The following is a 23,013-nucleotide window of genomic DNA, read 5'->3' as shown; positions in this document are numbered from 1 at the left end:
AGTCAGAGCCACTGCTGTCAAATGTCATGTACATAGAGAAAGATACATCTCTCCCTATGATTTCTGGCAAATCCACTTGCAGCAACTAGTGATGAGCCCACACATACACTGGGCCTGTATTCACGGGCCTCCCTCCATTTCCCTGTCTTCCCAGACCAGCTCCATCCATGAACCCCACCCTAGCCACGTTCAGGAAGAGTGTGTCATCCCTTCCTGTGGCTCTCAGTAGACTCAACTTGTAATAATGATCAATTCGAGAAGTTAAATAGGCTAGAAACTATGATTATCAGCAGAGACATCTAACACACCTGACGACTGATAAGGGATGTTGGACATGTCTACCTATCCACAGGTGGCCCTCCGGGGGCCAAGGTTCAAACGCCAAACCCAAGGACTTTCTTTTCCTTTACCAAAATTAATACCCTTTAGAATAATGTCAAGATTGTTTCCCCTAATTGGAACATGCCCTCTCAGAGAAAGCTATTAATGCACTTGTCCCTGAGGTAAGAGTCTTGGCTGGTGTGTCAGTTGGGTGGGTCATGCCTGACTGGGAAGAGTGAGGGACAACCAGCGTCCCAGAGGCAGCTTGTTTGTATCCAAATAAGGCCAGGGGCAACGTGGCAAAGATGGTCCTTCAGGGCCCTTCTGGTTTGCAGTGTAACACCACATCCAGATGTGGACGCATGTTAGGCTGCATGAGCTCCGCAAAGAACCGCATTCCATTGGCGAGACCCTCTCAGGGGAATGAGCAGAGGAGCCCTGAAGAGAATGGATGTGCCTCCAACATAAAGCATGTGAGTGTGTCCGGATCTTTAACAAAAAATAAGCAAACAAAAACAGAACAAACACACCACCACCACAACAGATTGTTTCCTTCCCCTGAAGACCATGTTCCTGGGTAAAGAGTACTGATTTCTGTATTTGACTCGAACTTGACATTGGAATAGAATCATTCATAACGATTTTCAGAAGTAGCCTTTATCCTTCATGGTGTACACTGGAAAAAGTCTTTTCATCATGTTGGGACACCTGCCCTCATCTGAGACGGACATGTGTTACTCAGCGTTGTGATTTAACAAGAGGATTACATAAATGCTCTCCACAGTTGAGGTCAGCATAGACCTTCCTAAGAAATCAGTGTTAAAACCTGAATAAGGAAAACACTAGGGAAATGACCTTATATATTTATAAGTTTTCTATTTCTGTTAAAAAAGCGTTGACTTAAGTTATAATTTGGGGACACACTGAATTATTAAAATAGTCTCTGTATTTATAACAGATAGAATGGGCCAGCTGATTTGGAGTCATGCACGTCTTCCTTGGGAAGTGGGACTTCATCTCTCCGATTTTCTGTGTCGTGCACTTAGCAACACACCACATACAACAAATAGTGAACATTTTAGGAGGCGGAGGATGCCTGAATGATGGAGATACTTGGGGGAAAAAAATTGGAGCTCCTCTTTTTTACTGCTCAAGCGGACAGGCAATACTGTCAAAAGGCTTCATTTCTACTAGCTTCCTGTTTAGAAGAAAAAATCGCAACCCTCTTTATAAGGCTCTCCATTATATCACATTCTGTTGTCAACATTTTACGTCCAGTTCTGCCCACAAAATGCTGAGCCCCTCTGCATGAGACGGCATGTGAGAAGGCCAGAGGGGTTCCTCCTAATCAAGTCTTGTTATTCCCTTGACCAACCACCATTATGGAAGAAAGAGAAATCATTATAGACTTGGTGTTTTCCATAATTGAAACATTAACTCCTTCGTGGACTAATGGAATCGGAAATTTGTGTGTTAAAACTTGTTTCGCTGTGCAGAGTAGAGAACAAGTCACTTATCGGATTGAAATCTAGGACTGTTCTGGTATACAAACCTGGAGTTTTAGTAACTGTTTCATTAACTTCTCTCACTCCTTTACCTACAAGTAAAAAGACAAATTATCATTTTCAAAAACATGTATTTTTGAATAAGTCTGAAAAAATGTCAAATTGAAGCAATTTTCCTTTCTCCAGATTTCTTGAGGTTCTACAAAATATGAATGTCATATACATAGCCACTTTAAACCCCTGTATTCACAGCAGAATATCCTTCGTGTTTGTGGAAAAATGGAGATTACTGGTGCAAACCCATGCCGCTGTAAGAGGCGTCGTGTGTTACAACAGAGAGCCTTGCAAATGAGGGTGGGTTATGGCCCTGTGCTCACTCCTGTTTGGGAAGTACTGGCCGCAAAGGGAAGATGGCCTACAAAATCGCCAAGATTTCATAACCCCTCTTAATTTTCCAAGGCCTCGCCCAAACTGATGGAAGTACGAGTCGATACGGAATCACAGCACATCATTTCCCTTGCGGACTGTTTAATTTGGTCTATCATGTTGGATTGAACTCAAAATCTCTGAGCCTTTATGGTTCTGTGTCAGACTACAAATCACCTTTCTAAAGTTGGTTTTCTTCCATTTCTGAGAGTGAAGGGCGAGTGAAACACAAATGCCTTATGAATTCCTCGTTTGATAACTATAAAGAGGCCCCAGGAAAGGAGAACTAAAGCCACAGATTTTATCACACTCCGTCATTTTCCTTCTGCTGTTAGTGTTCGAGGCCCGTATGATCAACGTTTCCTGGAGCATATGAGGTCAGCTGTTGTCAGATCCGACCCTGACTCATTACTCTATTGGTAATTGCACAAATTTGTGAGGAATTAATCCATTTTCATGCTAATTGGTTTCATAATTTAAAGGATCAGAGCTGTAAAGAGTAGGCCGATATAAACTCCACCAGCAAACAGCTCGTGGTCTTAAAAATGACAGGCAGTTTAGTTTGTATGTCCACCAGTGCTTGGGGATATTTGCCCATTTGCATTTGAAAAATGTACATTTTCCAAAGCTATGGTGCATATTCCTATCCTTTTAACTCATAATGCTTTTCTAGAGGCAAACGGCTTCTCTCCATGGCTTAAAGTGTGAATAGCAAATACTACTGTGTACAGGTTGGCTCCCACCACCGGGCCTCCATTGTGCCCAACACTGACTACGCACACGTTCACACACACAGCTCACCACATGAACACAGATTCGGCTGGGGTGACTGACATCACTTCAGTGACGTGGCTTCCTGGTGGACCTCACACGAGGAAGCTAGCCTGGTGGGCTGCCGGCGCTCCTCTGCTCTGCAAGGATGCGTGCTCCCTCCCTCACCGGTGACTTACTTTTGCAGACGGGTGATTTTCCTGTCCATTTCATATCTGCTTTACACGTCCTGTGCTCGGACCCGGCTGCGAGGAAAAATCCCGGGTGGCAGGTGTACACCAAGGTGTAACCGAAGGTGGGGAGATCGATCGCTCTCACGTCCGCGTGGGCTGGCGTCTCGGGCTGTCTGCAGGTGTGGGCTGAAACAGCACGGATTCCATTAGAAAACACCGACCGCTGTTTATGATAGACTTAGCACATGCATCTAAAGAAATAAGGAAATATGCCAAAATTTGGAAATGACTGTAAAGTCAAAATTAAAACCCAAAATTCTGAATACGGTAGCTTTAAATATCCCCCCAATTCTCTGCAATGTTTAAAATGCTGAGCACTTGGGATGTTTCAGCTCGCTCTACTACCCTCCCTGCCACCCTCTCTCCAAGTACCTACCTGTCATCTCTCTGTCTTTCTACCTATCTACCCATCCGTCCATTGAATCTCATTCTCTACATTTATGTGCATACATTTATGTGCATCAATTATGTGTAGAAAATTAGAATATAAATCACAGCATTGAAACGAATCACTTCTAAAATACTATTAAGATAAATAAACACATTAATTGCCCTAAAAGACCAGTCCTATCAGCTAAACACAATGGGCAAATATTTAGAAATATGACTTGATTTTTGTCTGATGGCAGGTAAGAAATCTGTTATTCAGTTAAATGAATAGTCAATTTTGGTAAAAGCTTAATTTGTGTTTAGTAACCTAATTTGAATATTATCAATTCTTATTTCCCTGAAAATCTAATTTAGGAGTGAATAAGATTGTGATGTTTAAATCTCTAGTGACTTCTTTCTTTATAAAGTTCATACCTACGTCTCAAGCAAAGGACTCCACAGATGATTATAAAACAAGCTGACAATATAAAACTTACAGATGCAATTGTTTTCAGTGTCATGATATTTTACGCTTCAGTAAATTTCCAGCATAGGGATACCAGGTACTTGCAAGCACCAACCTGTCCAGACTCCCGCGTGTGCATATACAGACAAATATGCGTGCCGGGTGTGCATGGGATATCACATATGTAACTTGACTAGAGTATTAGCAATGATAATTTTGAAATAAATACACTTCTAATAGTGAGAAATACACAAAACATCATATCTTACATACTATTAAAATAATTTTTCATAACACTCTATTTTTTTTTTTTTAGGTTTCACACAGTAAGACTAAGATTCTGTATCTCACTAAACGGATAGGGGATGAAATACCGGCTTCGGGAGGATTCCTGTAACATTTCTCCTATTTCTCATGATTAAGTCAAAAAATAAAATTTGATCCAAAGTAATGATTTGAATGACCAATTCATATAGACTTCAAAAATAACATTTAAGATATTTCTATGTAATATCCCATGATCCATTTTACCCTTCTCTCCTGAGCTGATGTGAACATTCTAGAAGAATGACAGCATGCTGAAGAAAGCTTTCTTTCTGCGAGTGTAACTGATGGCATTCACCTGTCTTCGGTTTGGGCCGGTTCTCGGACTTGAGTGTGCCCCACTACCACCTGGAGGGGCTGCTGAGTTACAGACTGCTGTTCCCGCCCTTTGCTCCCACCTGCACCCCAGCCCCCAAGTTCCTGATTCTGTAGGTCTTGGGGTGCGGCTTGAGAATTTAAATGCTACCGCACTAGCACGGGCTGCTGATGTTGCCAGTCCTAGGGAATCAAACTCTGAGAAATTCTGGTTTGGGGAATCAAAGAAGATCCAACAAACAAAAATAGGGCAGCTCCTCATTACTACTCTGGAGGGTAAACACCTCCTAGACACCCGAGAATAAACAGGCCATTTCTGGCTGTGGGGGAAGAAATAACACTTACGTATACACTCTGTCTGAATTCCACTCCAAGTTAAATTTGCGAGGCAAGTGCGGGTCGTAGAACCTTGAATGTGGTAGCCTTTCCTGCACCTGAAAAACACCGTGCTTCCAACCTACAGAGGAAATCCAGCATTAGCTCTGGGGCCGAGCGGACGGAGGCGACCTCAAGCCATCCTGCTGGGAAGTGCATCCCAGGGTGCACACGCCAGCGGTACTTCTCACCAGCGTTGGGACACTGCCGCTCTCATCGTTCACTGTCCCACGAGGAGACCCCGCTAGACACAGTGACTGATGGCCAGTCACGAGGAGTTTATTTGGGTAACAAAAATGTGGTTTTTCTCTTTCCTTTCAGCCTTCCTCTCGGTTTGTGATGATGATTTTTCCCCTTTTCCATTCCTTCCCTGCTACTCCAGGTGGTATTGATTAAATAATTACTTTTGCTGATGCTTCTGGGAGCCGGCCAACTCCTGCTCTATTTTAGAATGTCTCAAAACTCAATCTGTTCCCCTGAAGTCTCAGATACATGAACTACTCGTTGCCACCTGCATGCCTAAAATAACTTCCCTCCGGACCTTCGCAAGCTAACCTCCCCTGCCCCTTAATACTCGGCATTTTGGTAAATTTTACTTTCTCTGCACATTCTCTCCTGACTTGCAAGAAGGCATCATACATGGCTTAAGACAGCATTCGGGAAGTGTCTGTATGTTAATCCGCTTTCCTCACCTAACAGGACATGCCTCAAAGGGGAAGCTGCAGTGGTCTTTTTTAAAGGCCACTTTAAAGACGTTTTTAAAGGATGAGTTAGGGTCATGTGTTGAAGGGAATCAAACAAGCCCTGATCACTTATGCCTGGGACATGGGACCAGGTTGGGGGAAGAGAAAAGGGCACAGAAATGAGCTCACAGAGAGGTGGTCTGTGCCTGAAAGGCAGCTTTGTACCCTCTGCACTCGTGAGTGGGACCAAGTCTTTTCCTAAGGCATTAATTATGAAGCCAAGTGAGTGTACAGGGGAAGAGTCCATCTGGCCCTTGCTCTGAGGAGACAGACCCACGCTTCATTGCTTGACCTTTGCTTTCTCATCTGGCCCAGTTCTCATTTCCCTCACTGGGATCTGGGGAGGAATAACTATGAGTCACGCGTGTGGTAATAGTTGCTGCACTGAGCAGTGACTGTCCGAAAAGCATAGCCACTTCTTGCCACTGGTGCCCAAATAGGGATTAGGGTTTATATATAAAAAAAAAAAATTCAAATTTATCTAAACTGCCAAGGAATAAGGGATTTAAGATTCAGAGGTAGGAAGAGGTTAGTCTGTCACCTGTCAGGATAGCCTCCACCGAATTTCCTTGTCCGCATGTCACTGACCCCATCAGACCTGCAAACATGCTCAATTATTCACTAGTGGGAAGACAACGGAGAGCCTCTCTCATGGAGGGGTAGGAGGAAGAGACAGTGTCCTTCTCGGTAAAGGATCTCCTAGCAGAAGGTCCCTGACTACTCCAGACTGATCACTGTAAATTCACCTGGTGTTTAGAACTGATGGGATGTGGACGGCTAGAGACGAAAGGGTAGTCATTTGAATCGCACAATTAACACAGCAGGACACGAGATATTCTGAGACTAAAATGGCTCACTCTGCGTAAGCATGTTTCAGAATATGGTGCAGAAGGGAACAAACAAAAGTCTGTTATATTCAAAACTTAATGTGTCTGATGAGCAAGAAAGAAAAAAAAAATGTTTTGAGGAGATTCCTGACTGTGTCCAGCACCTCTTGAAAAGATGGCATCTGTGTCTGTAACTTGTTAGCAAATCTTGCTTTTGGATACAATGTATCATTCTTTTTGGTGTAACTTTATTTTGTTATAAGGGGCATGAGAAGTTTATCCATCCCTATTCCTGTCTTAAGAGAGACGGCAGGGATAGGTTGGTGAAAGGAGTCCCAAGAAATACTGACTTCACATGGGCTCCTCAGGGTCAGATCTAGAAGTGCCCAAACCAGTGGTGAGTTGGCAAGAGCTAACTCACATGCAGTATCTCCCAGGAACCCCATATATGTGGCATTACAGTTCTACATGCCAGAGAGCATTTACCTGAGGATTCAGCCATATTTGAGACCTGATATCAAATACACTGGATTTAACTCATTAGGCACCCCTGTGACTTTCCTTTGTAGGGTGTAAGAATGCCGTCAGGAAGTAACCAATGTGTGCTTGAGCCAACCAAATGAGAATTTTACGTTTTAGAATTTTTAGGTTTCAGTGGAGACTGGGGGGAAGGGGCTGAAGAAAGAAGTCTTTTGTTCTGAATTAATGGGGTCCCTAACTTGAAAGCACTATACATATGTCACTGGGGCTTTCAAAGTCATGTCATCATACAGCTCTGAAGTCACTCGATCACTTTAGATGGTGCAAACATTTTATTTCAGGCTTCATTACCTTCCATTTTAGGTATTCTTCTAATAGTACCTAAAGTGTTCATGTACTTTTTTTGTGTGTGTTCATGCACATTTTATTTAAATAGTTAAATGAACATCAAAAGCGATACTGAGCAAGCCAGTAATTCATACAGAGGGATCACATGGAAGAGAAACATCACAACGTAAGTGTACGCTAAAGGGCCCGCGCGCATTTTCTCCAGTTTTTGACTCAAAAATATAATACTCCTTTCCCATTATATCAGGTCACTAAGCAGGGGCTTTTTCTGTGTAGCTACTCGGTAACCAGTCACTCCAATTTGAGAATTGCTGTGCCATTTCAGCAGACAAAAAGCACCCAATTATGCATACTTTCAGATAGAAATTAATACGGCAATTGATACTGTGTGAATGAAGATACACCCCGCTATTCCAATTCTGACAGTTAAAACGTCAGGCAGAAATCCTCTCTGGATGTATTTGTTTCAGAAATATACCATGACTCAGACAGGGGGCATAAAACATGTACAGATGTTCAGGTGTTGTCCCTATTTTATACTTAGAGACAAACACAGTACAATAAAAATGGAATACCTCATATCCTCTGGAACTATTCTGTATCCCAAAGGGTGGAGTACCAGGGTCTGGGCAGGAATTATGAGCAGGGTCTGAATTTCAGGGGAAAAAAGAAAAAAAGAAAGAACACAAGTGCCAGATATTGTTATTATAAGGATTCCAATATTTTTACTAAAAGGTCTTACAAAATTGAGAAAATTGTATTTTGACAAATGTATGAGATTTTTGCACGAAAGTTAAAAATTAAAGTAAATTGCTATTTTCCTCTTCCTTCCACACTGTAGGTATTGCCCCTGAGTCCTTCAGATTCTAAAGTGCTCTGTGTATTATTTTCTGTGTTGGAATGAATATTCCTTCCCATTTTCTGGTCCAACGTACTCTATTGGCTGTTTCCTGATACACTGTCTTCAATGATTATGATCCCTTAGATTTAAGGATTCCATTAATGACCATCTCTTTTATTCATCCATCACCTTATTGCAATTTCTTAATTTTCTTTGAGACTTCCAAATTAGAAATACATTGAATGCTTCAAAATTGAGACACATGGTAGACCCAAAGTCACATTTTGCCTCCTCAATACATGCACAACTTGAGCAAGGAGGAGCATGGAGCTTCAATTATTTGCTGCTCTCTAGCCACCATGGAAACACTTGTTTTCAAGAGAAACATGGGAGGGAGGAACACCTGTCTTAGTATCCAGATAGCAAGTGTGTAGCGATGGTTTGAATGAAACAGCAGTAACGTGACTCTTATTAAAAATAAACAGTGTGGGTGCCTGGGTGGCTCATTGGGTTAAAGCCTTTGGCTCAGGTCATGATCTCAGGGTCCTGGGATCGAGCCCTGCATCGGGCTCTCTGCTCAGCAGGGAGCCTGCTTCCTCCTCTCTCTCTGCCTGCTTGATCTCTGTCAAATAAATAAATGAAATCTTAAAAAGAAAAAAAACAGTGCTTCAGTGACTTTATTTCTGACCACCTTTGTTTTTAAGTAGAAATCATTCCATTTCTTAGAAAACAACCAGGACTATAGATCATTAATTGTCTCCTGCAAACATGCAGAACATCTCCTCTTCAGCTCAGTACAGCTGGGTGAAAAAAAGTAGCCCATCAGTAAACAAGTCTGCCGCAGTGAGGTCTGAAGAAATCTGCTCTTAGTGAAAATGATCCATTCTGGTATCTATGCCACTAATAATGTGGCTTTTGACAAATACAGTTGTATCTGAATCCTCTGCCTGAGACAGAAATTCCACCTAAACATGTGGGGTTTAAGTCACATGGAAAAGCATCTTCTGACTTGCAAGATTCATTGTCATATTCCCGGGTCACCAGCATGTGCGTGCCCCAGGCCTCGTGGCACTGTTGGTGCAGGGGCTCAAGGGGGACAGACCCGTGACAAGAGACAGGCACCGAGGGGACAGGCACCAAGCAACAGCCAGGCTGTCTTTCCCGTGGTGGCTGTTCTGGAACAGGCCAGTCCTAGCATCTTCAACAACACTGTCTTCCCCTGCAAGAATGCACCTGCTGCTGACGTGGGGACACAGAAACAAGAGAACAAAGTCTGGCAGGTGTTTTAACAGCCTCCTAACTTCAATTCCAAATTTGGTCTGTACCATTTAACCAGAGTAGCCGAGGAGAGCTTCCACAGAGAACGATCTATGGGAACACTGTGGGAACAACTATGGGAACAAATGACCAGATATTAGAGAGAAGGTCCATATTCCCAAGCACCCTTGGGGCTGCCGCTTAGTTCTTACCGATGCAGGTGGGCTGTGTGCCGCTCCACGTGCCGTCCGCCTGGCAGGTTCTTCTGGATGACCCCACCAGGACAAAGGGAGATTTGCACTGGAAGAAGACTTCCGACTTATAGGTGAAGCTTTTGCCACTGAGTCGCGCCTCCGCAGGGGTGCCTGGGTCTCCGCAGAAGACAGCTGTGGAAGACAACAAGGAGTCAGCGAATGGTCCACGTCTCTGGGTCAGATTAACTTCTCCAACTTGTGTACTGGGCATCTGCAAAAATCTTTGGGTTTGAAGTGGTGGGGGGTGGGAGGTTGGGGGAACCAGGTGGTGGGTATTGGAGAGGGCACGGATTGCATGGAGCACTGGGTGTGGTGCAAAAATAATGAATACTGTTATGCTGAAAATAAAAAATAAATTAAAAAAAATCTTTGGGTAACACTATTCAACCCATCAATGACTGAGGGGTCTGCCTTGAATGAGAGCCCCTGCCTCCCGTGGCAGGGCCAGCAATGACAGGGACTGGAAAGCACTCACATGGGTCCAGCACATGGGACCCCAGGAGCCAGCACTGCCGGAAGACTTACGCAGGCACTGGGGGACCTCTCCTTTCCACACGCCGTGGCCTTCGCAGGAGAGGATGGCGGAGTGAGAGGGCTGGAAGCCGTCCACGCAGCTGTAGCTTACGCTGGCACCCCAGCGGAAGTCCGTTCCCTCCACTTTTCCATGCAGCACGTGCGGCGGCTGACCGCACATGACAGCTGTTTCCAAAAAAAACAGACGGGACTGAATGTCCAGGGCCTTCGCCCTGCTGCAACCCTCAGATGACCTACATTTTCATTTCACCCAAATTATAGACGACATCTAGATCGGGCTGTTTTCTTTCAATAAGAGGAGGACTGAGGAAAACAACAAATGAAAATAATAAAAGTTTTCTCCAGCATTTCTTCATTAATTTAGATCAAGTACAAAAAAGCAAAGCCAAGTCACAGCATACTCCACTGTAAGAGAAAGCAGGATTGAACATGACCTTCTCAGTAGATACAAGGCCAAGAAAGGAAGAGATATTCATATTTAATACGTGTCTTTTCATGGTGGCTCCAGAGGACAAATCACTCATGCAGGATGAGCACAACCTTCTGGATTTATGTGCACAAATGGTAAACTCCCTGAATTTTTCACATCTAAAGACAGCACATAAGATCTAGGAGATATAGACTGTTGAAACTTTGGCTGAGTCATTAAAAACCAGGCAGTTACATGGTTACAGAGGTTCTGTGCTATACTCCTAGCCACTGCTGTACAATGTCCCTGAGCCTGACGTTCACTTTGTTCACAGAGATGAGTGCGGTTCTTACGGATGATCAGCAGCTCATGCCGGCCCTACATGGTCCCTCCCAGTCTGGCCATTACAGTGCAGGGCTCTGGGGAACACTGCACACATCTTCCTGGGAGAGCTAGGAGCTTTCTGGATTTCACCCACTCCAGAGGAAGTGTGCCATGACAGAAGGCAGCAGGGGAAGAGACTCAGCTATATGTATGTTCTCACCCATGTTTTCTCCTTTGTACTCACACTCACACATCCTCATGTGAAGAAGACACAATCACACACAGAATCACACGTGAACAGCCAGCAGCTGGAAACAGGCCTTTCCAGTGCCCTTAATCTCAGGCATGTTTTCAACCAATGTTTCTGAGAATGCACATGGGAGGGGGTGGGAAACATGTGCTCTGGACAGGAGAAGCAAGTGGACAGTGCTCCAGGCGAGAGTAGTGATGAGTCACATGGTTCCACACAGGGCATGAAGGGGGGTCTAGCCTGAGACCAGTTCAGAGGGTGAGAGTGGTCTCATCTGGAAGGGCCTGGTTGGCCATGGAGGTAATGACATCCACCTTGACTATCAGAAAGGGAAACAGAAGTTGATAAAAACACAAGATATCCCAGAGAATGGACAACTGTATGGGCCGTTGTCATCAACATCAACATCAACTGTCATCTCCTCATCAACATCAACAGATGAGTAGAGCCCTCCTGACACTACATTGTGAGTTTCAGTCAACATTGTCTAGTGCTGGCTTTGCAATAGCGCCACGTTAATATGGCAGGTGGAAGGACAGGTGACACGGTGATCCTTACCCCCAGTGGAAGGGAAGCAGGGTCTCAGAACATGGCTGCCTCAGAAGGGAGAGGAAGCCGTGTACTTGAGCACTGGGCTCTCACTGAGGCTCACACCAAGCTCTGTCCTTGTGAAACCCAAGTCCATCTGTCTCTCGGAGCCCACTGACGACCACACCACTGCCCAGCATCTAGCGTATGACTCCCATAGCACTGTCTTTGATCCTAGGCCGATACGGAGCCAGGTGCCACACTCGTGTTTGGGGCCAGCCCTGTTCATGTCCCAGCTGTCTCTGTGGCCCTCCTGCTCCACTCTGGCTCAGCAGAGAAGAAAACCTGTGTGTGTTGCTTGCAGTTGCTCGCACAGGGGTCCAAACCATGCAGACCCCTGCCTATGGACAACTTTCACTGGGCCCCTTCCTCCATCACCATCAGAGCCCACCCCTGCTGATCTGCCATTCAGGTCACTAGACTGGATTCAGCCTTCTCTGCTCTCCCTGGAAAGTCCAACCGCACGAGTCATAAATGTTCTCATACCACCTCCGTATTCCCATTGCAGGTTCGGTCCCAGCAGCCGGACCCCCCAAAACACCATGGTACTTAGGTTCTCTGCCATTATGTGATGATCAGCGTCTCTGTCTAAGCTGACTTGAAAGTCCTATATTTACACTTCCTCATCATCTCTGCTGTAATCCTTAATAGATTCGGGGTTAACATGTGTGTCAGGAGAGAGGAATGTGCGGATATTCAAAACAGACTTAGGGGCACCTGGGTGGCTCAGTTGGTTAAGCATCTGCCTTTAGCTCAGTTCATGACCCCAAGGGTCCTGGGATCAAGTCCCATGTCAGGATCCCTACACAGTGGGGAGCTGCTTCTCCCTCTCCCCTTGGCGTGCGCTGTCTGTCAAATAAATAAACAACATCTTAAAACACACACACACACACACACATACAATTAGTGGTAGCGTGCTTGTCGTCTGAGTCCCAACACCTCTTGTCTCTGATTTGTGCCCTGACCCTTTACTAACTCTGCGAGTCGGTTTTCCCATCTCTAAAACTGAGATTACCGTATTAAGAAAATGAAGTGATTTTTGTTTGCAAACGAGCTTACAGGAACTTCTAGCACACAGAGGGACTACAAAAATGCTTGCGGAGGCCGCCAGTGTAACTCAGTGAACACTTCCGTGTGCATAAGACCAAGAATGTGATGGCGCGCACCTTTGCAGACCGGTTTGCTGCTATTCCACGTACTGTCTTTGGTACAGCGGATGGTGGATGACGTGATGGGCTCCATGAGGTAGCCGGGGTTGCACTGGTAGCTCACGGTCTTATTGAAGGTGAAATCCGTTCCAAACTGGATGCCATTCGCCAGGGTGCCTGGGTCCCCACAGCTTATAACTAATGAGCAGAAGACGACCAAAAAAAATTAGAAAAATACAAAATTACCATTAAATAGTCATGGTTTCTGTTCAAGTTACTCCCCTTAAGCGGTAATTCAACATGATTGAGCAGAAAATTGTTACAGGAACACCATTGTCCTCTGAGGACACTCCTGACCGACTGTCAGGGGCCAGTGTGTTTGGAATGTGACCAGAGAATTGAATGTTTTCCTTAGTTCCCTGGACAATAAATGGTCTACTGACATTTTTTTGGACCCAGCTTTACAATGTCCAACCAAACTGGCCACTGAACAGAGTTTCAGCCATGTAGATTAGAAAGTGAAGAAAGAGCTCCAACTACCTAATAAATCATCATCGTATCAAACGTGTGTATATCCTTTTATCCTCTATGTATTAAAAAAATAAAATACTTAAAAAAATAAATGACTCTTTCTCAGTCAAGTAGATCTCATGGTCATGGCCTCAAGCATCCATGACAGTGACCACTAACCTGTGCAGTCAGGGGCCGTGCCCGTCCAGGTCCCGTTGGCCGTGCAGTGCCGCGTCATGAGCCCTGAGGTCTTGTAGCCTTCCCAGCAGGCGTAGATGACCGAGCTGGAGAAGAGGATGCCGTCGCTGCTGACAATCATGCCGTTGGTGGGCGTGCCCGGATTTCCACAGGACACAGCTATGGGGACAAGGACACAGACAGACCAAAATGACAAATGCCTGAGACCAAAGGTCATCAGTGTAGCAGATGACATATTGGTTTTTTAAAATAGGCTCTATTACTATGGAACATGTGTAATATGCATTTTACTTTACGGTTCATGCCATTCTTTTCTCGATGAGTTACAAATGTGAGAGTTATATGGTCATACTATTCCTCCTCAAGTACATTATTCAGAACAAATTAAAAAGTGAATTAAAGCATTGAAAATTCAACGCCTTGCTACTTTTGAGATTTAGCCTGTTTATAATACAAAAAATAATGAGGATTTTTTTTAAAAGGATCTATATGGTATTAGCGACTCAGAAAGGCCTTCTTCATGTAGGAGCTGATGGATTTTCTTTATTTCTGGACCCATCAGGTCATCCTTCACGACTGTGGGGTAATTCCTGGTGGAACACGACGGATGCCTGAGGAAGATGAATCACGCCTGGACCACCCAGTGTCTCCTCGTCTGCTCCCCGCTGCTCTCCAGATCAAACAATGCCACATACGGGCAGCGAGATGCCGGCTGACCACAGGCAGGCTAGCAGCTCCAAACTCCACACGTGTCCCTCGCACATACCTCAATCAGCAAAGCAAACTCAGCAGCTTGTGGGCATGTATCAAGGTGATGATTTTAACCCAGAACAAGGTTTTTTTTTTTTTTTTTGCCTTTGGTAGTTGAGTCTATTTATCACAGAATGTTAAGTTTTTCTCCCACATAATGTGCCGCCGGCAGTCAGAGAAAGAATGTGACCTTTGGCTGGATTTTAATAACAGGAATGTATCCTGAGACCATTTCTGAGAATGACCAAATATTTACAAATGCTGTGGCCTCTCTCATGGTTCCACTCTCGAACTTAGCCTTGAGAACAAAGATAAACTCTTCTTAGAAGTATGGAAGGAAACAGACTATGAAATGTGCATAGCATAGAACCATCATGTAGCAGACATTTAGGGACTCGCCCACCATTTGATGCCGGCCCTCAGCTCAGACTAGATCCTGTCTGACGAGCACAAAGCATGTGTTCTGGGGCTTCTCCACCTGCACCCACAACAGACAGAGCCACTCCATGACAACCCTTTCTTCTTGAGGGACCTGCTGTGAACTTACAACCCTTCCTCACACAGATCTTTCCACAGTTTCCCGGCTACCATTGAAATGAGATCTAGTTACCAATCATGAAGCAGATGATACTTAACATTCTCTAAAGCTCAAAAGTTCTGCTATGGCTGTAATATCAGTTGAAATGTCATACTGCAAACACACCAAGAGGTTGGACTCTCCAAGACAATTATTCGTTCAACAAACACTGATTTATCATTTAGTACATGACAGTTATTGGGTAGATGTACTAACAGAAAGCCTGGCATGGAAGATAGTTGTATTAATCTAATTCATAATTTAGCAAACCAACAAGACAACCATGTTCTTGTATTTTATTCTAATCATATCTGCTATTAAAATCTGTGTAGCAATTTTTAAAAGTCACCTGTAAAGGATAATGCTAAAATGAGACAAGGGATTGGTGGACATATTCAACTTAATTTATAGACACGTACATTGTCAGTAAGAGACTAGCCATCATGATGATGCCATCTTAATGTTTAGAAAGTCCCTCAAATACTGGATTCTACAAAATCAAATTCGTGGTTAACTTTTTTTTCCTCCCTGACAGGGACACTTTCACTTATGGTTATTCCCATGAAGATGAAGACTAGAAAGTACCCTCAATATGTCTGTGTTCATATTAACGCCATCATGATACAGGAGGACCTCTTAAAGGAAAATGGCAGCTTACATTTATAGTCAGCAGAAGGGAAACAAGATTTTTTATAAGTAAAAAGTTAAAACTCTTTAAATACTTCCTTTCTTTCCAAGTACATTTGGTTAACGTGACTCCTTCCAGTAAAAGATAATTTTCTTTTACTTGATTTATAATAAAAGGCCACTACACTTATGCCGAATCCACTTCCTGTCTACAGCCGCCAACACCTCACATAGCATGCTGTATTTTGATCATGGCTGTTAAGTTGAGCTAAATAGCTTCAGTATGAGTCTTGGCTCACACAACTTAAGTGAATGTGAATGACCAAGCTCTTGACATGTACCATCTTCACTCTAAAATGGGTATAATAAAGGTGATTGCTCTCAGTTGTTGTAAGATTAAACACACTGCGTGCAATATGCCTTGAACACAATCTGGCATCTTAGCAGAAGTACGGGTACACATGGTAGCTGATGTGTTGTCATTTTCATTATAATCACTGTGATCACACATCTATTACCTGTATGAGATGTAGGCTTTATCACAGTCTCATGGGAAAGAGGATTAAGAGTTGTGTAAGGCAACTAAAACCAATGATATATTTAAGCGGTTTCCTAAATTCAGTCAATGAATCTATAATTAAAAGACTGGATTGCTAACAAAGAAAACATGATTGACATCATGGAACTATATTAGAAATATATTTGTAGGGGCACCTGGGTGGCTCAGTGGGTTAAGCCTCTGCCTTCGACTCAGGTCATGATCTCAGGGTCCTGGGATCGAGCCCCACATCGGGCTCTCTGCTCAGCGGGGAGCCTGCTTCCTCCTCTCTTTCTGCCTGCCTCTCTGCCTACTTGTGATCTCTGTCAAATAAATAAAAAAATCTTTAAAAATAAAAAGAAATATATTTGTACACTCTGAGGAGCAGAACGAAAAAAGAATGAACAAATGTGAAGATAGCCAGTGGTATCACTGGCTCATCATTAAGTAGAACTTAATGTAGACTGAGAGATCATTTGAATAAGAAATGGCTAAATCTTCTCAAAATTGATGAAATACACAAATATACAGTCCAAGAAACTCAACAAACTCCATGTAGGATAACCTCAAAGAGATCAACAAAAACACAATCAAATTATCAAAAGATAGAAAAAATATATTCAAAGCAGCAAGAAAGAAGTAACTTGTTGTATGTACAAGAGAATGTCTAAGATTATCGTCTGAGTTCTCAAAAAAATTGGTAACTAAACACAATGAGAAATATATTCAAAGTTATGATAGGGGGCACCTGGCTGGCTCAGTCATTAAGCATCTGCCATCAGCGCAGGTCCTGATCCCAGGGTCCTGGGACCAAGGCCTGCATTGGGCTCCCTGCTCGGTGGGGAGCCTGTTTCCCCCTCTCCTACTCCCCCTGCTTGTGTTCCCTCTCTCACTGTTTCTCTGTGTCAGATAAATGAAAAAAAATCTTTTTTAATAAAGTTATTTTATAAGAAAAAAAAGCAATACAAGTTCTTTGATGATTAAAATTTTACAATATTTTTATTTTGTGTTTTATGAAAGCTTCTTTTCTTTTTACCATCTATTCAAGTGTCCCATCAGGTTCTAAGGCTTTTGGTTGATTCATCAGGAAAGAGATGCTCTCAGTGGGCTGAATGCATGGTCATGGCTATCATTAAGTGGAAATGAGAAAGTCACTGATAACCCCATTTTTATAGGTAATAATATGTGCCCCCCCAATCCAGACCTATAATAACAAGTGAGAAAAAAAAAAGACAGAAAGCTACAGATTGTCCAAAATTTTTTAAATATGTGTGTTGGGGGGTGTGTAAGATTATGTACATATCCCTTCCTGTCATTTGTTGTTATAGTGAGAGTCAATGGCACTATTATTTACTCAACTTCCCATGATTTCCATACAATGCAGGTTTGGAGGGAGTCGGTTTTGTGAGGAATAGCATAACTATTTGAGAACATCAAAAGTATTTGAGAAATGCTTGCCATATTGAAACATTTCTTCTTCTTTCTGTACACAGATTAATGGCCAAGTTTTTAAGGATTTTATAAGAAACACTTGAATTTCTAACTTTAGATAAACCAAATGCTACTCTAAAAATACTTGTATAGTCTGAATCAGGTGTATTATGAAGTGAAATCCAATTAAGCTCTCCTAATCAAATAAATGAATTCACTTGTTTTGCTGGAGTAGAACTCAAGGTGTTATATCACAGCACCAAAGTGAGATTTCTGCAGAAAGACATCATTCACTCTCAGCTGTTCTAATTTTTTTCACCTTTTAAATGTGCAAAGTAAAGGGCTTTTTATATCAGTGAACCTGACATAGAATGTACAGACCCAAGTGAGTGACCATTCTTAACACAATATCAATGTATTTCAATGAGGTTTGTTCGACTTTCAGGAGCTATATTTTCCCAAAAAATTTATCAAACTTTGTTTGTGGGGGGCAGGTGTGGAGGGGCGGAGGGAGAGGTAGAGAATCCTAAGCAGGCTCCCAGCATGGAGCCCAACATGGCGCTCGAGCTCACAGACTTGAGCTCATGACCTGAGCCTAAATCAAGAGTTGGTTGCTTAACCAACTGAGCCACACAGGCACCCCAATTTGGTTAACTTTTAACCAATAATTTTTCAACCATCCTTCTGCTCCATTCTTTCTTTTTTTTTTTTTCTTCTAGAACTCCAATTAAAAGTATGTTGAACTATTTGATATTATCCCATAAGATATCATTGTTTTTTCTTCTTCTTCATTTCTGTTTTCAAATTTTCATTGATCTGTCTTCATGTTAACTGACCCTTCTGCCATTTTTAATCTGCTAAGCTCATCTACAAAAGTTTTTATATCAGATACTCTATTTTTTCAATTCCAGAGTTTCCATATGATTGTTTTTTTAATTATTTTCATTTCTTGTGAAATTATTTATCTGTTTACGACTCTAACTTCAGTGTGAAAAGATATTTTAAATAACCTCTTCAAGCCCTTGTGCATTATTTTCAACATTTGGTTCATCTCAGGATTGTATTCTCAGGATAAGATTCTTATTTTATTGTCTGTTTTGTTTGTTTGTTTGTCTGACTATGGGTAATATTGTTATGACGTCTGCATATGTAGTAATTTTTCATTGTATGCCAGACATCGTGAACAAAATGTTGCCCAGATTATGTCATTCCTTCAAAAGATGCTGGGATTTGTTCTGGTGGACTTTTAAATTAGTTGTAGGTCATTGGGGTCCTGCCATCAGTTTCATTCTCTGTTAGAGGACATCTATTCAGACTTAGTCCTAACATGTTTTTGCTCTTAGTTCTAGCATGTTCCACTTATTTTAGGGAAGTGGTACATATTCATAATGTATGAAGTTTTCTGGGCATCTGTGAAATGTCCTAAGCACACAGTGAGAGCTCTGACTGGCCAGATGTCCAGTGTTTCTCAGTAGGGTATGACCTATAATATCATGGGTCCACTCTCAACTCTGCAGCAAAAGTCCTTGCATCACTGGGTCCCACTCATGCTTGTCCCTCTGACCCTCAGACAGTGAATGCTCACCAGACTTATGGGGCTGTCCCATTCTCAGCTGGCCCTATTCTAGGATACCGATACCTAGAATAAGTTCTAGGATACCGATACCTAGAATAATTTCTAGGATACTGATACCTAGAATAATTTCTAGGATATTGATACCTAGAATAATTTCTACTGCATCACCTCACCAAGCTACCTGGGTTTCACTTTTCAACTTCACAATAAGAAAAAAAATACAGAATAATGGGGGGATTATGTGTTCACCTCCCTGATTTCTCCTATGTACTGTCTATTGTTTAATAAGATAATTGTCTCATATATTTTGTTGGTTTATAGTTGTCCTCAGTAAGAAGGCTAGCCTATTGTCATTCAACATGTCATAGAGTGAAGTGGAGCTCTTATTTAGTTTTCATAATATTTAAATATATTCTGGACCAACAATTCCCAGGTATAGTGTAGAGAGAAAAGATCAGATGGGGTGTGAATGTAGGTTACAAAAGTCACGTATAACTTTGAGGTACCATATTATAGAATAGAAAACACTCTGTTTTTAGTGAGAAAGAGATTCTATCATGCAAATTTTAATATGCAAACTCTAAAAAAGGGGAGGAAACAGAGAAAATTGTGTCTGAGTAAGAAAAAGTGTAACAATTTAGAATCCCATATTCCAGGCAATAAAAAGTATCCTTCTGCAACTCACAGTGGCAGGTGGCACCCCATCACCACTATTCAGTCACGTATGATTTCAGTCAACTTCTTTAGGGCCTAATATTAAGATTTATACTAACTTGATTGTCAGGAGGTGATTCAGAATCAAAAAGCACCCTGCATTATTATATATATGTATATCTCTATGTAGGTGTAGAGATCTCCAAGATAATTTTCCACTCAGAAGAGAATATAGACATATATATATAGGCATGATGTGTATAAGATATGTATTTATTTTTTCATATATATGATTATATTATTTACATATGATTTTATGAGATTAAAAATGTAGTCTGGATACAATATAGTTAGATTATACACGTATGTTATTTTCTACTGTTCTATATAATACATATAATACAGTGAGAGAGAGACAGGTACAAGAGAATAAAGAAAGTAAAGATTAAGAAAGTTGACATATTTCTGGTATTGATATTATGTAAGTTTATTCAAGTTGGTCAACTAGAAAATGTTTCAGATATGTAAAAATGGATATTTAATGGATATTTATGGATATTTATGCATGTGATATGGTGAATGCTGTGAAATATGTAAGCCTAATGATTCACAGACCCATACCCTGGGGGAAATAATACATTATATGTTAATAAAAATAATAAAGTATAAAAATGGATATTTATCTTCTGTAAACATTTTGGACTCAAATAGTAAATAACTGAGAAGTGTGTATGCTAAATATTTCTAACATTTAAGTCTTATGTATCTGCATTCTAAATCAGTTCCTTTTTGGACGCTAAACAAATTCATGGTATCTCATCACACCTTTGCTTAAGGTGAGCATTTCTAATACACAACACAGTAAGTTATTCATGGTCTTTTACTGTTATTACTAAGGTATCCCACCATGTCCTCTTATGCCTCTCAAATATTAAGATAAAATATATTTGGTCTAAAATATACAGAGAATCACCCTAGGATCTTTGATGATGCAGTGTTTTTGACAAGGGCCACCAACAGCCTGGAAATAGCAGGGGAAGCGAGGCATACCCCAGCCTGCAGAATTTCCTATCAGCGACTGACACTGCATACGCTCACTGCTCTTTCTTCTCAGCTATGCACTACCGGCAGCCACGAAACACCACCACACCACAGAGAGGTTATTATTAGATCAGCAATCTCTTCTAGACCATGAACGTTCAAAAGCTAAGGAAGGATCTGTGTTAGATGATCTTTTGAATAGTGAGGCTATCTCCATGTACGCCGTCAGGCGTTGTAATGATTCTCTTATACATTTCGGAGGAAAGTAGTTTAGTGATCCAAAGTTCAGTGTCTAGGATTTCTGTAGAACGGTATCCCTCATTTTAGAGAGAAATACATGGTTTCAACTGCAAAGGTTGACCTCGTGACTTGAAGGTACTCACCTTCACACACAGGCTGCAGTCCAGACCACGAGCCATTGAGCAAACACGTCCGCTCGGGAGAGCCTCTCAGCTGGTAGCCCATTTCACAGGAGAAGCGGAGAAGGCTCTTGGCCTTGAGTTCATCTCCAAGCCGGGACCCATGTGCTGGGGTCCCGGGATCACCACAAAATCCAGGGTCGTTTCCTATTGAACAGAAACACAAATGGTGAAACACAATGTTGGTAGATAAGTTTGTAACAGAGCTGTTATGTTCAAAGAGAATGAGAAGTTATTTCTTTTTATTTATGTATTTATTTATTTGTGAGAGAGAGAACTCATGTGTGCCCAAGCTGGGAGGGGGTGGTCTGGAGGGGCAGAGGGAGAGAATCTTCAAGCAGACTCCCTGCTAAGCATGGAGCCCAATCCGCAGCTTTTGGTGGGTCTTGATCCCACAACCTGTAAGATCACGACCTGAGTGGGAGCCCAGGGTTAGCCACTCGTCCAACCAAGCCACACAGGCACCCCAGAAGGAAAAGTTATTTACATGTGTTATAGTCACACTGCATTCCAGAAATCTCATGAGAAAGACTTTCTTTATCATAGCACAAAAGTGACAAACATGAAAAAATTGTTCCTGTATAACTAAACACAACCTAGCTTATCAAAATATGTCGACAACAGAAAACTGACCCCCTCTGGAAGAAACAAGACTCTGGGAATCATAAACACATTTTTCCACTGCATCAGGACAGATAATAAAAGGGAAACAGGGTTGAAGTGTATTGGGGAATAGAAAATCCCACGAGCAGATGCTGGTGAGGATGCGGAGAGAGGGGAACCCTCCTACACTGTTGGTGGGAATGCAAGCTGGTGCAGCCACTCTGGAAAACAGCTTGGAGGTTCCTCAAAAAGTTGAAAATAGAACTACCTTATGACCCAGCAATTGCACTACTTGGTATTTACCCTAAAGATACAAACGTAGTGATCCGAAGGGGCACGTGCACCCGAATGTTTATAGCAGCAATGTCCACAATAACCAAACTATGGAAAGAACCTAGATGTCCATCAACAGATGAATGGATCAAGAAGATGTGGTATATATACACAATGGAATACTATGCAGCCATCAAAAGAAATGAAATCTTGCCATTTGCGACAACGTGGATGGAACTAGAGCGTATCATGCTTAGCGAAATAAGTCAAGCGGAGAAAGACAACTATCATATGATCTCCCTGATATGAGGAAGTGGTGATGCAACATGGGGGCTTAAGTGGGTACGAGAAGAATCAATGAAACAAGATGGGATTGGGAGGGAGACAAACCATAAGTGACTCTTAATCTCACAAAACAAACTGAGGGTTGCTGGGGGAGGGGGGTTGGGAGAAGGGGGTGGGATTATGGACATTGGGGAGGGTATGTGCTTTGGTGAGTGCTGTGAAGTGTGTAAACCTGGTGATTCACAGACCTGTACCCCTGGGAATGAAAATACATTATACGTTTATTAAAAAATAGAATAAAGAGAAAAGAAAAGAAAATCCCGTGAGAAGTCTGATACCTCTCAATTACGTCCAGATTGCTGCTTCACTGAGGTTAATTTATTTAAGAACTATTCATGAAAAAAATCAAGATTTTTTTTGAAG

General features: G+C 42.2%; 1 protein-coding gene across 2 annotated transcripts in view; it reads right to left on the bottom strand.

Annotated features, from left to right (window-relative positions):
* CSMD1 (CUB and Sushi multiple domains 1) overlaps positions 1 to 23,013 on the bottom strand; it is a 1,903,837-nt gene that overhangs the window by 14,715 nt on the left and 1,866,109 nt on the right. The window contains exons 57-65 of one of the 2 annotated variants that reach the window (XM_082715632.1): positions 21,394 to 21,576; positions 13,799 to 13,975; positions 13,127 to 13,306; positions 10,381 to 10,554; positions 9,814 to 9,987; positions 8,079 to 8,152; positions 5,076 to 5,187; positions 3,203 to 3,382; positions 1,874 to 1,918 (exon numbers count right to left, since the gene is read on the bottom strand). In XM_082715632.1, coding sequence (XP_082571758.1) covers positions 1,874 to 1,918; positions 3,203 to 3,382; positions 5,076 to 5,187; positions 8,079 to 8,152; positions 9,814 to 9,987; positions 10,381 to 10,554; positions 13,127 to 13,306; positions 13,799 to 13,975; positions 21,394 to 21,576 — 1,299 coding nt within the window. The remainder of the gene's footprint in view (positions 1 to 1,873; positions 1,919 to 3,202; positions 3,383 to 5,075; positions 5,188 to 8,078; positions 8,153 to 9,813; positions 9,988 to 10,380; positions 10,555 to 13,126; positions 13,307 to 13,798; positions 13,976 to 21,393; positions 21,577 to 23,013) is intronic. The other variant, XM_082715633.1, reaches the window with a different exon arrangement.

This window comes from Mustela nivalis (assembly GCF_964662115.1).
Source record: "Mustela nivalis genome assembly, chromosome: 20".
NCBI classification, from domain to species: Eukaryota; Metazoa; Chordata; class Mammalia; order Carnivora; family Mustelidae; genus Mustela; species Mustela nivalis.
The sequence above is the reverse complement of the archived record's forward strand: the minus strand, read 5'-3'. Positions and strand labels throughout refer to the sequence as shown.